Genomic DNA, 14,468 nt, shown 5'->3' on the forward strand with positions numbered 1-14,468 from the left:
CTGCAAAATGAAATTCTAACCCTGGAAGTTATAATTAAAATATGAACTTTTACGCTATAAGTGTGGCAGTGAATTCCAGAATGAAGCTCAAATTGTAATTTGTGATATTTAATAAATTTGAGTTGCTATGATCAAAAGTAACCTACATGTTTTAATGTTACACCAAAAACAAATGGTTTATTTCAGACAAAAAAAGGTAAATGAACAAAGCAGGCTATGTAATATGTCCAAATTTTTTTAGGGGGGATTTTTGGCCCACTTTTTTTTTACTTTCTGGCTGGATTTATTTTTGGTCAACTCAGAAAAATACAAAATTTTCGGAATATGATTAAAAAAAACACAACTTTAGCGCTAAAGGCCAGTTGTTTGAGAAAACCATTATTAATGGGGGGGGGGCTGTTAATTAATCTATATATGGCACAAATATATTTGCAGTTGGTATCACTGAATGGCACTATAAGTTACATAACCTGAGCTCAAACCAGGGTAGAATTTCATTTCATCTTACAAGCAACAGCAATTGTACAAATCAATTTAGGAGAATCTCAGCAAGGTTCACTGAATTTCTCCACCCGCCACCTGTTTTTCCCTTAAAAAATGCTTCAGGGTATAAAATTGAATACTTGATACTTAAGGGGGTACTACACCCCTCGATAAATTTGTGTCTATTTTTTTTTTTTTTTCAAAAACTAATAACAAAGTGGTAACAAAAGTTACGTATATTATAGGGGCAAGGAATCCAATTACTACACTGGAATTTCAGTGACCCAAGACAAGCGTTTCGTTATTTATGATAAGAAAAGAGGTACCGCTAGAATGTACCTCATTTTCTATCATATAAACTGAACCGCTTGTCTTTAGTCACTGAAATTTCAGTGTAGTAATTGGATTCCTTGCCCCAATAATATACATAACTTTTGTTACCAGTGTGTTATTATTTTTGAAAAAATGCAAAATTTACCACAGGGGTGTAGTACCCCTTAAAAAGACAAATGCATTGGAATGGGTTTGTATTGCAACACATGATTTACATACAATATACATATAAAGCTAATCTAATTTACTTATGCTGGTTTCATACAGCTTGCCGCTTTGAAGATGATTTTACTTCACTGCGCAGTCGCAACAGAAACGCTAGCGGTAACCAGTGGTGTGCCGTTCCCCTTGCAAACACCACTCAGCGGCAAGCGTCAGAAAGTATGAAACCAGCATTAGTCTCACTCTCACCTTAAATTCAATGAAGATATAACTTGCCCTCCGCTAATGGCAAAAGCACTACCCCCTTCCTTCCTTTGTACTCTACACCAATATTCTAAATTTATCAATTACAGCAGGAACGAATTCAGGTTTTTGAAAAGGGGAAGGGCACTCAAAAAAATTAATTGTTCGCTTTAACTTGTTGACCCATATTTGTTCCAAGTTGACAATTCTAGAAGGTCCCAGGGGTCTCCTCCTGGGAGTCAGAAAATTGTGCATACAAGGGACTCACAATCACCAATTTTCAACAGATCTGAACATTTTTTCTATGTTCTCATTTTTGGTTTTAAAGGAGCCTAGCCCTCAGTCCCCCCCCCACCTGAATTAATCCCTGATTAAAAGTGCTTGGACTGCAACCTGTATCAAAATGATTGGTCCCCAACTCTATATCAAATTCCACTGCTTATTGCCAAAAAGGTTGACACTACAAAATGTAGCATTGGTCCCTCTCAAGTGGAATTGAAACAAGAATTTCTAGTTATTATCGACTTTTCATTATCGGTCATTTCATATGTGACACAATCTGCGTTACTATGGTTACTACTTTATACAAACATTAAGCAGCTATACCGTACTGAAAACACCAAAGGTCTAGCATACTTGGTTCATAAGTTCTGAAATTTTTCTATTTTCTTATGTATTTTATTGTATTTTGCTCAATATTTTTGCCTTTATATTGATTTCAAATTTGCCGCCTTTGGCCCCCATGGACCAGATCGTGTCACATATATGTATAGCTCCAATGTTAAAATTCTGGAAATGTTAACCAAGTCAATTAATACTAATAACTGATGGGTACCAATCATTTTGATACAATTTGTATAGCTGCTCTTCATGACTATATCAAAATAAAATATCCTGCATTGCACATGACAGCTATTATTAGAACTCGTCATGATATTCTCAAATCTTACTCATCCAACCAATTACTCACTGATTGGTTAAAAGCAGGAAAATATCTACTGCCATATGCTATAGTCTATCTTGTCTGAAGTTGAGAGTAACACCATGCTGGATTTTGCAGTGGCAGATTTGAATAGTGGGCGATAAGCCTAATCCCTTGGGGTGTATACACACACGAAGAAGGGTGATTTATTTGTGCGCAAGTGAGACAACGACGTAAATGCATTGATTGGAATCTGCCACTGCGAAATGCAACATGGAGTTACTCTTGAGATGAGATTCCCAAAGTTGATAATATTTTAACACAGACAGTAATAGCTACAGACCGAAATATTTTCCTGCCTTTTGTAAAAAAAACAGGCGTAACAATTTTATCCATTAATGAACATAAATTCTGTTAGCTTGATGGTAAACAATCAAATCTTTGACCCATACCTCTTATCTACTTCTGCAAGGAATATTTGTATACCCGTAAAACAGCCAACAAAAAAGATTGCAGGGTTGTAGCGGAGCACCACTTACTTCTGGAGCCCACCACTAAAGATTAATGTCAAGTATTGGTAAAATCTTGTTTAAAACTATGAACTATGATGCAATTTTTTCAGTTTCGCCGTCGAGCAATGAAACTGAAAAAATTGCATCATAGTTTGCTTATTCCCGTCGAAAAAAGCCACTGATTTTTCATGTAAAACTATGAAGTTTCTATAACTTGCCACCCAGCACTCAAAACTCTGCCAGCTACAACTCTGCAAGACTGTTTAATTCATGTTCACTAATGGTTAAAAATATATATTTTTATACTTTTATATATATATATTTTATATATACCCATATAAAAAATAAGAACTATAATGATATTGCATTCTCAAAGTTCTTGCTATTCCTTAGGTGTCGCAGGGGTGAAAGGTGTAACAGGTTTGACAGGTGTAACAGGTTTAACAGGTGCCGCAGGTTTTTGTGCAGGTAATTCTTCTATAGTAGCCTTTTTGCTTGAGTAACTGAAAACAAATAGAAAGAACAGAAGTTATTTCTCTGATTGGTTTACTTTTCTGCTACAAGCTAAAAAAAAGTTAATGGTCAAGTTAAGGTCTTTTATTCAACAAACTTCAGGAAAAAAAGAAGAATGGTTTAATAACCTTTGTGACCTTTGACTTGTGGAGCTACATCATATGAAAGGTACTGAAGTGTAATATAGAAAATGACATGTTATATCAGGCTTGCAATTGAAGATTTTATTTAGGGATTCAATCATGTTTCACCGCTGTTCATCGCAGATTAACAACGATGCGTCTGCGTCGTCTGAGTGGTTTATTTCAGCGAGGGCAGCTTTAGCTGCCCGAGCTTTAAGTAAACCACGCAGACGCTGCTGACGCGAAGTTGTTAATGTGATGAACAACGGTGAAACATGATTGAATCCTTTCAACAACGAAACAAGCTAAAGATGTCTAATTCACATGATTCTTTCATTCGGAATGTTCGTTTGTCATTGCCACTCAACCTTAGAAAAAGATCGCGGTATTTCTCTGTTGATATCAGCAATAAAACTAAAGAATAAAGCGGTAATACTTAGCTGCTACCGCCAACATAAGAGCGTTCATGTTTATGCATATGTTCCAGGCATGACAAATTTTACGCGCTCATGCGTAACGCGTACGTACGCGTAACCTTGCGTTCGCGTATACGCTACTGAACTGTGGATTCATCACGGATTAACAACGGTTGGCTCCTGTACAAAGATATAGGAAGAGTTGTTGAATAGTATTTGACAAAGGTTTTTAAACAAAGAGTTTAAAAACTCTTGTTTAACTTAAAATTTTGCCTGTGAAGACTTTTAAAATAATTTTCAATCTTCAATTATCATTATCTAAGCTTCAGCACTGGCAGCGTAAGATATATTTTACATATGTCACAAAAGTTCTTGTATTCAAATCCAGGATTTCTTTAGTAAAACAATGTTAACACATATCTCAATGACAATTTTGCACTACATTGAAGCATTTTCTCAAATTAATCCCATTTTTTCCGATTTGAAAAAGTAGGCCAACACACTCTTCAAGAGGAGTGAGTCATTTTCTACTGCAAATATATGACCAGCCCTTCAACTCCAAAACAGCGCCACCAACATCAAGTTCCAAAATTAAACAAACAATGAGGAGTGCAAGAATTGGTCATTCAATCTGAGAAAGTGCTACCATATAGCATGAAAATCTCATTGAGATATGATGTTTTTTAACATCGTTTTAGTCATCAATTCCTGGATTTGTAAACAAGACCTTTTGCTATTTATATTTTTTGGACAATCTTGACCAACTTAATATTTACAGATCTTTTACAATATATGAAGAGCTTGGTTCCAAACCATGTTAAGTCCACAAACACATGTTTCTGATTTACCTGCGCGATATTGCAATGGGTTGTGATGCTATAGGTAAAGTAATTTCAGTTGGATGCACCATTACAAAGCAAACAGTAGATGGATGCATGCACAGTCAAGGCTCCCGCTGGACGTGAATTCTTGCGTCCAGACGCATTTTTGTATTGCTGGACGCAATGTTCAACAAATTTCATCAACCCGTTGCGTCCAGTCCGACGCAAGTTGATTCAGCCCAAAAATGAGTGATTATAAGCTTACCAACTTCATCATCATAAAAATCGTGAAAATTACGTTGAATGATCACTCCTAATTCTCCTAATAAAGCTTAATTAATATTCATAACCAATGGACCAATCAGTAAACGAGTTATTGACCTTTCACATTTAACCACTCCCATTTTGCAACACTTCCAGGTCACCAGTCAAGCAGGCAATGAATGAAAAATCTTACAGCAGCACACGAGACGTGATAAGCTTTTGCAAAAACACGAGAGCAAAAATACAGCTTTCTAAACTATCGTACATTGTCAGCAAGTTTGCATTCACGTAATTTGTTATTGACAATAATATTAAACATAAATCTTTAAAATCTCATCAGGAATCTGAAAGGAAATAGTCAAATATTTGCATCAAACTGCGATGCAATACCGGCAATCGGGGGCTTTGTAATATTGTATTCCCTGTTGCCCAACACATTAACATACATGTACGGACACACAAAAATTTTGTGGGACGCACATTTCCCGACCAGGTTTTACAGTTGTGCGTCCCATCGGACGCAGAGTTTTTGAAGGCTAGCGGGAGCCTTGTGCACAGTAAGAATACTGTGTGAGGCCTTTGGTTCCCAAATAAGAACAATAGTCTGCATATTGTTAAGCAGCAATGTTGTGGTAAATAATGGCTTGTTGATGGTACAACTCATTGTTGCTAATGTCAAACTTGTCAAAGTAATTGTGATTGTATCACACAAGTAAATGAGAAACATGTGGCTGTGGAACAAGCTCTTCATATATGAAGCCTAACTGTGGATACTCACTTGTAATGTGCCCATCTGCCAAACTGTGTAAGTTGTGAACACTCATTTGTAAAATGGCAAGCAAAGAGAAGCCAATTCCGTGGTTGTACTAGATATGCAAAACGCATGAAGAGTGCTGAATAGACGCACAAGGCTGCAAATAAGACAATTGAAATCAAATACTTATTCTAGTATAGTAAAGTATGCACAGCTGCGTTACTTTTTGTGCAGTCTTTATATTTTAACCACAGACTACTACAGACCATTCGCAACCAGTCAAAGTTCCTGTGTTTTGTATGCTGTTAATTCTCACATATTCATGAGGACGGATTGTTCCATCATGCTGTGTCTAACAAGCATTGCGTGGCTTCGCGTATATATGCGATAGAGCTTCGTGTGTCTTCGTGTTTACACAAAATACAGTAAAACTATGCGGTACATGAATAGCAGTTTTGCCTGTCACATTTCATGGAACAAACGGCCCTCATTAGCGGGTGATGCGGAGATTTTCACTTTGACAGTTTGGAAATTGCCTTTACCTCTTTCGTCCATGATATCTTCATTGTATGATTGTTTGAATGTGGTGCTTCTTCATGACCCGATTGGTGGGTACCATACCGCGGAAATATGGCATGTTGCCTCAGGGGATCGACGCTAAGTCAGGTACCGCGTGAGCAAACTCAAAATAGCGCAAACAGCGCGAGCGTACACAAAAAAAACTTCTCGCGTAAGATAAACAATGTCGCCAGGTCTGTACGCTGTACCAGCTGAATTCGAGTACGCTTAGAGGGCACAGGCATGAAAAATTCCAATCTGTGTATTAATAATCTAAGGTGGGTACGCTATATTACTTTCTCTCATTGGGTGTAACAACTCCACTTACAACCTGTCATTAGGCTGGACAAAAATACTGATGTGTTTCCAGTCAACCAGACTGTGTCCTTCTCATACCTCTTAACCAAAAATATTTTGAGTGCAAGAATAACAAATATTTGGGGTAACTAGACTTTTGAAATTGCGGTGGCAGCTGTGGCAAAATATGTTACCAGGGGGTTGAAATACAAACTGTTATTGAAGCATGTGCTTCTTGGTTACGCCACTGGATTCTACCTTTTCCGACCGACTCTATTCAGACATCCTGAATCAAAATTTGTTAAAGCCAATTCACAGCGGCCCTAATCTATCACATAAAAACTAGCTGTGTGAGAATTGTTCTAGTTGTTTCAATATTGGTCCATAGACTAACAAAAAACAAACAGTGAACCAACTGACAAAGTCCAGCATCATCTGTTAACAAGGGCCAATCGTTCCATTAATACGAGACCCCCTCTGCACATATTACAGTATATTTTAAAAGTGCAGTCTTAATATTGCATTAACGTTAAGGCATGCAACGCTGTGCGTGATTTGTTACGACACTGGTGTGGACATGGGCAGTGTAATGATCGACAATCATGAACATGAGAGAATTCATACTTCAGGGCCTCAGATTCGACGAGAATCACTGAATCGATTCTCGTAATGATTCTCGTAACATTTGTTGCGAGAATCAATTTCTTTCATTGAATCATACAGTGAGTGAAGCGACTCGGATGGTTTTTCTCGCCAACTGGCACGAAATCTAGGCCCTGTAGTTCATACAAAGCACAGGAACTTTCCCAGTTCTGTAGTATCTATACCTCATTTACAAAGCACAGGGAATTAGCTTGTTAGGGCGATATCTGTACCCCATTTATAAATCAATGCATTTGTCTTACCTGCAGTCATTCTAGGGCTTATAATCTCAGGACTCCTCTTCATATCTGCCATTGCAGCTAAAGGTATACCCCAATTAGCAACTATAACAAATAACGTTAAATATTCACATAATGATGATAATGATACTAGTAAAAGATAATTCTCATTTACATCTTGCAATGACTGATAAAACACAATTTGACTTGAGAAAGTCAATACTCATGACTTGGATTTTCCAGCATGCTCTTATCGACTTTTTTGTGTGTCTCATATATGTTAAAAACCGCATGTTACTTATTGCTAAAGAAAATCATTCAATTCATGCACCTAAAAATGTTGATATGCCTAATGCAAACTGCACAACCTTGTTTGGGTAAATACACTGGACAAGCACCAAGTTCAACATTCATCGCAGTGCAAACTTAATTTGATACACAAGTCTTTTTTTTTTGTAGTTTAATAACAAAATAGGCACTAAATGAAACAGCTTTTCTGATTAGCTACATGATTCTACGGGTGTTTGGTCCACCAGAGTTTCCTCCTTCAAACTTTTATATCAACAGTGTGCATGAACATACTATTTTATAAACCATTTTTTTTAAACAAGTGGTCCATTGTTTCAGCTTTTTGTTATGTTTTACAGTTGTTATGTTTTACAACTTCCTTGCCAGCATTTCAACTTCCTTCTTCAAACTTTTTTTATAGTGACAGTGTACATGTATACTTTTAAACATTTGTAATTTGTGACACAATTTAAAAACACATAAATAAACAATTCAAATCAATTCAAAGATACTTACATGGTCCCCAGAAATGCTGTGAAGAAAATAAAAAAGACATGATTAGATTAGCCATAAGAATTAATATTATGTACCAGTATTATGGCATAATTTATGGCCTTTGGCATATCTTTTATTCATTTTTTTTCTTCAAATAATGATTGTGTTTAGTACGATTTAAAGCCATAATATGCCATAAAAAAAAAAAAAAAAATCATTTGTTATTCTTTACCAAAAGAAATGAAATAATATGAATAGTAACTGCCAAGAAGGTTTATCTGTCAATTTTAAGCCAAAACAATGAGGTAAAATGAAAGCAAGTCCAAGTACTTAACTATTTATAAGATTTAATATTGTAATTACATTTGTGCTTTCATAATAATTCAACATTTGTCTGTTGTCCTATAAACATGAATTTGGCTGATTCCAGTGCAAAATTTGTGTATTTGTATGTAAAGTGCAATGTTCACATTTTTGGTATTGCGCTATATTAAGAGCTGTTGTTAAGTTATGTTAAACACTAGAAAAATATATGTAGCCTATGCCACTTTGAGCCAGGTTGGCACTTGCTAAGTGATGCCATACAGCATATGCCAGGTTGGACATATAGTACAAGGTGCTAAGGGTTTGGGATTTTCTTAGCTGCTACATTGGTGGAATGAATGTTTTTTGGCATCCTTAAACCTGAAATGATAAACATTTGAATTTTGATCAATTTGTTTCATTTATTTCTATTCCACCTGTGGTTCCCATAAGGGGGGGAAGGTCACAGTGGGGTCAAAACTTTCAAAATGTGTACATCTATAGCTTTAACTTTAGAATGCTAAAAAGTTCTTTCAACCAATTTGTGTCTAGAATTTCAAGTTTTCAACCATATCATCTGATCTGTGCAGGCCTATACATGTAAGTACGTATCTCAGAACATTTTTTACATAACTTTTAAAACAAAATCCCAACAATTTGTTTTTCAGAACTTAGCTTTAAAGTATATACTTACTGTACTGTACTTGTTGTAATTGTAGAGACCATTAACACCACAGTTGTGTACATGTGAGAAGAGAAGAGAGAAAAAAAACATAAAATGTTAGTAAAAGTCTTCAATACTATTATTTGGCATTTTAAGCTTCTAACAAACAAGAAGATTATATTTTGGGTTTAGGAAGGTAAAAACATTATGAAAACAATGGTACAACAGATTTGCCAGGTCTGGAAAAATAGGCCAAATTCCCAAAAAGAAGTTGTTTTAGAGAATCAAATTTAAAAAAATAAGCAACATATCTAGGTCTAATTACTAATTTGTGCACTCTTTACCAAGCAAACACAAAAATGTTTTAAAAACATGTTTTAAAAACATTTTAAACAAGTTATATTTTGGGTTTAGGTTAAGGTAAAAACATTATGAAAACAATGGTACAACAATATTTTTTAAATGTTTTCGAAATGTTATTGTAAACTTTTTTTGCAAACATTTTTTGCCATATATTTTGTCAATTGAACACTTTTAAATAATATGTTAAAATATTTGCAGTAGGTTATCAAAAAATGTTTTTGAATGTTATGAAAACATTTTATGGTCCTGTGTCAGTACTGTCACAACCTGGAGTACCCTGGTACCTTTGTGTTACATAGTAAAAAAGTGAAATGTTTCAAACATTTTACCTACATCTCATTTGAAGTGGTTCATCCTCCTGAGCATTTTGACACCTTTTTTTATGGAAATCGGTTAAAAAATGAGAGAGTGCGGGCAAAAACAATCACAATTTGAAGGTTTGTAAATTGGGATCCCAAAATTTTGACATGCGCAGCGCAAGAGGGGGGCAAAGAATTTTTGGCAAGCCGAGAGGGGGGCAAGTGATTTTTGGCGGGCAGAGAGGGGGCGGGGGGCAAGCGATGTTTGACGAGGCATGTGGACTGTTGAAAATTTTACCCCCCGGACAGCAGCCAGAGCAGGGGGGCTCATAATTATTGCACAGCCCCTTCATCATATCATGATATGCAGCCTATCTCATCATGTAATGATGTAACTGTGTGGATAAATTATACAGGCTTTAATCTTGCCTAATCTGGGAATTTGACTATTTGAGCACTGCCACTGACTGACTGTATCAATTAATACCAGAGTGTACAAGGTCGGCCCGGCTGCCGAATTCTGCTACTACGGTTGGTTTTTACTCGTCATAAATCATACCTGCAGAAATATTGTAGCCATGTTTGTTTCTTTGGAGCTTCTTGTTTCGCTGCAGCAGCAGCATCGGCATAAGCTCGTCGTTGTAGATTAAGCCTAATCGTTTGTATATTACTATTATTTGCGTATAATTTCACGTAAGAAGCTCTCGAAATTCTCAGCAAAGTCGCCATTGTTGTTGTTGACTTACTAGGGTTGGGCGAGCAGTGATACACGATACTTGGGTACCGTTACCGCCCATGAAATAAGTAATTGAAAAAACGAATAAACAACAAAAGCAGATACACATTTTCCACCCAAATTTTTCACATTTTTGATATATAACAGTCCTCGAAGTAAATTTTATAAATCTAATGACATATTCTTAAAGTGTATGTAACTATTACAATCATCGGTGTATACTGTATAGGCTACTGAAAAAAACGGGGTCACTGAGGAACGGTAGGATTTGCCCAAAAATAACGTGGTCATTTCATGAGCTTTCATGGGCATATGACGTAGGCCTATGTCAATATAGGCGCCTATGGGAGTGCCCCTCCAGGCTTTAAGCATGGTTATTATAAGGACTATAGTATGCTAATGATTTAAAGATTGACATGTAGAGAATAAACCATACTTGATTGACAGAAAGTACTAAATTTGTACCTATTACGGTTTCGTGACTCTTCCAAATGCGACCAAGTCAGGGCGGCCCGGTGAAGCAAAATATGCATTGGAATAACACGGGAGTTTGGATATAGATGGTAGGATTTCTTTCTCATACAAATGTATGGTCCCCCGTTATTAAAGCTTGTACCGGGTTGAAAATTCAGATATTTTGAAAAGAATAAGCAATTGAAACATGGAGCAAGTACTAAAATCATAGCTTTTATACTTTTTGATATATGACGCTAACTAGTTCATCTCCTAGCTATATCTACAACACAGCGCTATCTTCTCTGGGTCAATTGCCTATTGTGAGTGTCCCTGAGTTGTGTGCATACTGAGTTGTAGGCAACAATAACTGCATGATGTGGAACTTGGTTGTTCAATTTTAAGGGATCTGGAATGAGCGTTTTGAGCGTTTCGACAGCTTTTTTTTATTGGACATGAGAACACATCAGACATATCAAAGCTCTTATCAAATTGCATTCTGAATACGAAGAATGTCTTTCTGATATCAAATAATTTTCATTTTTTGAAATTCACGATATCCTAATACAAATTTTATGACAAATTATTAAAATTGATATTTTTTCTCATTTTTGATATATAAGTAAACAGTCCTCGAAGTAAATTTGATAAATCTAATGACATATTCTTAAAGTGTATGTAGCTGGGAGGAAAAGCCGACGATCAATTGAACATTTTGACCTTTCATATTGAAGATATGGATTTTTTCCCCAAAAGACCTTGGGAAAAAATCCATATCTTCAATACGAAAGGTCAAAATTTTCAATTGATCATCGGCTTTTCATCCCACCTACATACACTTTACGTAGGCCCTATAATTCATCAGATTTATAAGATTTACTTCGAGTACTGTTAAATACCAAAAATATCAATTTTTAATCATTTGCCATAAAATGTGTATTACATTGCGAATTTCAAAATTCAAAATTATTTGATATCAGAAGGGCATTCTTCGTATTCAGAATGCAATTCGATATGTCTGATGTGCTCTAAATTATGTCCCACAATAAATACTGTCCAAACGTTCATACCCCACCCGTTAATGCGGTTTTCTACAACATGCAGATGCAGCTTTGTAAATGCTTTTTTCTGCCTCCGCCAGGAGGTAGTATGATTTGAAATTTACACCTAAAATGCCGCACATTGCGCGGCATATAGGCCGATTGTACAAATTTATATTCTGACAAGTACTCTAATTTCCGCCCAATATCGAAAGCCCAATATATATCCCCCACCACTTTGCGCCATACATAAATTCGCCTATCGCCATTTCCGAATGTTCAACAAGGTAATCACGCTTCCTCAGCATGTGCAATAAATTAGCATTAAAATTAATCTTATTCTATAGGGATTCTAGAAACACCTAGCACGTGGCGCCAATGGTGCGAGTCTATCAAGCTCATGAATTATGCATTAGAATTTTTTCAAACTCATATGTTGTATAATTGAAGACCGAATTAAAAAGACTAGCTTGCGTATGCCGTCCTGTCAACCAGACCAAAAATGCCATACTGCGCAGGTCAGCAACCAATCACGGCGCGCCTTTGTCATGACGTCAGACGCAAACTAGTATTTTTAATTCGGTATTTAATTATGGGTTGTAGCCTCATCATGGAATAAAGATAGAGCACATCAGCAATATCGTAGAAATAAAGTCGGACAACCGTTATGCTGTGTGTGGCAATGGGAAAACACATTAAACAAGGTTTAATTTCATGATTACATGAAACCTGATTATCAATGCAAAAACTTTGGCTGGAGAAGTTGAAGCTGACGTTCATGGCGACACTTTGGATGTGATAATTTGACATCATGGATTGTTTTGTGCAAAATTTGAGGTATTTTTGTGTCATTTAATACGCGGTGAGTCAGCAGGCCGACTGGCATGCATGCTAGGCTCGACTAGGCCGCAATCATCGTGCATGCGTGTCTACATCATAATAATCAGTCAGTCGTGAGCACGGTCGCTAATGAGCTGAATCGGCTAGTTGTGAAATGAGGATCTCGAAGAATCTCATGGTTTCTCGCTCGCAATCCGTGTACAATAATTTAGACAAAAACACGCTCAGCACTGGCTGACCTGAAAGATAGGGTATATACTGTCATATGTTTTCTGAAAAACATTTCAAAATTGCTTCCAAATTGCTAAGAAGGCATGTACATTTAATTCTGTGACAAAAAACGAGACCAAGTTTGCTTTATTTTTGTTGTTTTTGATCATTTAAATGACACTAACTTTTTGTTCAATTTTTCCAAATTGAAAACCTTAGGCGACATTCGTCTACCTCCCTCCGATTTACCTAATCATGAACTTTTTGACTTCATTTTCACGTAGTTCACATAATTCCGCTTCGTTTGGTATATTTACAGGTATGTGTTATTTAGATTAAGTGTCTAAATTGTTCTTCAAAAATGATGGAAAAATGCGATTTTACCGAAATGCAGGCCTTTCTCGTGGTATTTTTTGCGTCACCTATCAATCAACATTCGGGTTGTACGCGCCCTAACACAAATACAGCGCCGGCGCGCGGTTAACTTTGCGTGACGCTCGCGCTATGCAAGTGGTGTACAGTGTGATACGCGTATTAAGTTCGCCACAGCATAAATAAGTAAACAAAAAGTTTTTTAAAAACCTTAATATTTTCAAAGCTCATTTCATCTTCGCCGGTAACTGTCTACCTCCCGGGTGATTTACGTCAATTTGTACAACATTTTCGTGGCATTTGTGTACAAAACCGTTTTATCTTTCATATTTGTGATTTTTACGATTGTGTTATTTAAATTACAAATACAAAATTAAGTTTAAGTATGATGCTTTTTTTCCCAACTTTTTACTGAAATTGCTCAGTTCAAAACACACGTTTATTTTTCATCTAAATAATCTTTGATTTCCTTTTTTTTTTGTGACATGCAAATTCACTAGTTTGGAATGCTAATTTGAGAGAGTGATAATTTTTCGTGTTAAAATAAAGAAATTAGAGCTCTTCAAACAGGGGAATGTCATGGGCTGATTGTTCTCGAACCTCATTTGACCTTCCCAAAAAAGTGTCTACCTCCTGGTCGATTTACGCCAATTCGTACGGATTTTTCGAGGTATTTGTATTCAAAACCTTTGTATCGGTCAGATTTTTGAATTATACGAATGTGTTATTTCAATTACCGCAGAAAAATGGAATTTAATACTGTGTTTTTTCCGACATTTGTACTGAAATGTGCTAGTTCAAAACAAACGCTATTTATTCATCCAAATAAACTTGGATCTACTTCTTTTTTCGCAACGTGCAAGTTCATTAGGTTGGCATAATAATTTGAAAGTTTCGTAATTTTTCGTGTTAAAACAAAGAAATGAGAGCTCTTCAAACAGGGGAATGTCATGAGCTAATTAGTATGCACAATTGGCCACGGAGCATTACGCGCACTGGTTGTTATGCATATTTACTTTCACACAGAGCAGCGTTTGAGCGTGCTCACGACTGACTGTAATAGGTTGAAATGATGGGATTGAAAAGACCGGCTAGCTATTTGATTTCTCTGCATACGAGATGTA

General features: G+C 36.2%; 1 protein-coding gene across 1 annotated transcript; it reads right to left on the minus strand.

The window, feature by feature from the left end:
• Positions 1 to 2,646: 2,646 nt before the first annotated feature.
• LOC140156916 (mitochondrial pyruvate carrier 1-like) lies at positions 2,647 to 10,443 on the minus strand. The gene is made up of 6 exons (XM_072179959.1): positions 10,253 to 10,443; positions 9,067 to 9,070; positions 8,086 to 8,101; positions 7,306 to 7,386; positions 5,570 to 5,702; positions 2,647 to 3,158 (listed from the first exon to the last, which is right to left on the minus strand). The coding sequence occupies exons 1-6, from the start codon at positions 10,420 to 10,422 to the stop codon at positions 3,038 to 3,040; spliced, it is 525 nt and encodes a 174-aa protein (XP_072036060.1). The 5' UTR covers positions 10,423 to 10,443; the 3' UTR covers positions 2,647 to 3,037.
• Positions 10,444 to 14,468: the final 4,025 nt, after the last annotated feature.

Source organism: Amphiura filiformis, chromosome 7 (assembly GCF_039555335.1).
Source record: "Amphiura filiformis chromosome 7, Afil_fr2py, whole genome shotgun sequence".
Classification (NCBI taxonomy): domain Eukaryota; kingdom Metazoa; phylum Echinodermata; class Ophiuroidea; order Amphilepidida; family Amphiuridae; genus Amphiura; species Amphiura filiformis.

Coding starts and splice junctions, on each gene's coding strand:
- LOC140156916 (XM_072179959.1), bottom strand. CDS start 10,422: ATGGCGACTTTGCTGAGAATTTCGAGAGCTTCTTACGTGAAATTATAC. Junction 5,703..7,305: donor AAGCCCTAGAATGACTGCAG/GTAAGACAAATG, acceptor TCTTATTTGCAG/CCTTGTGCGTCTATTCAGCA. Junction 3,159..5,569: donor GGCAGATGGGCACATTACAA/GTGAGTATCCAC, acceptor ATTTGTTTTCAG/TTACTCAAGCAAAAAGGCTA.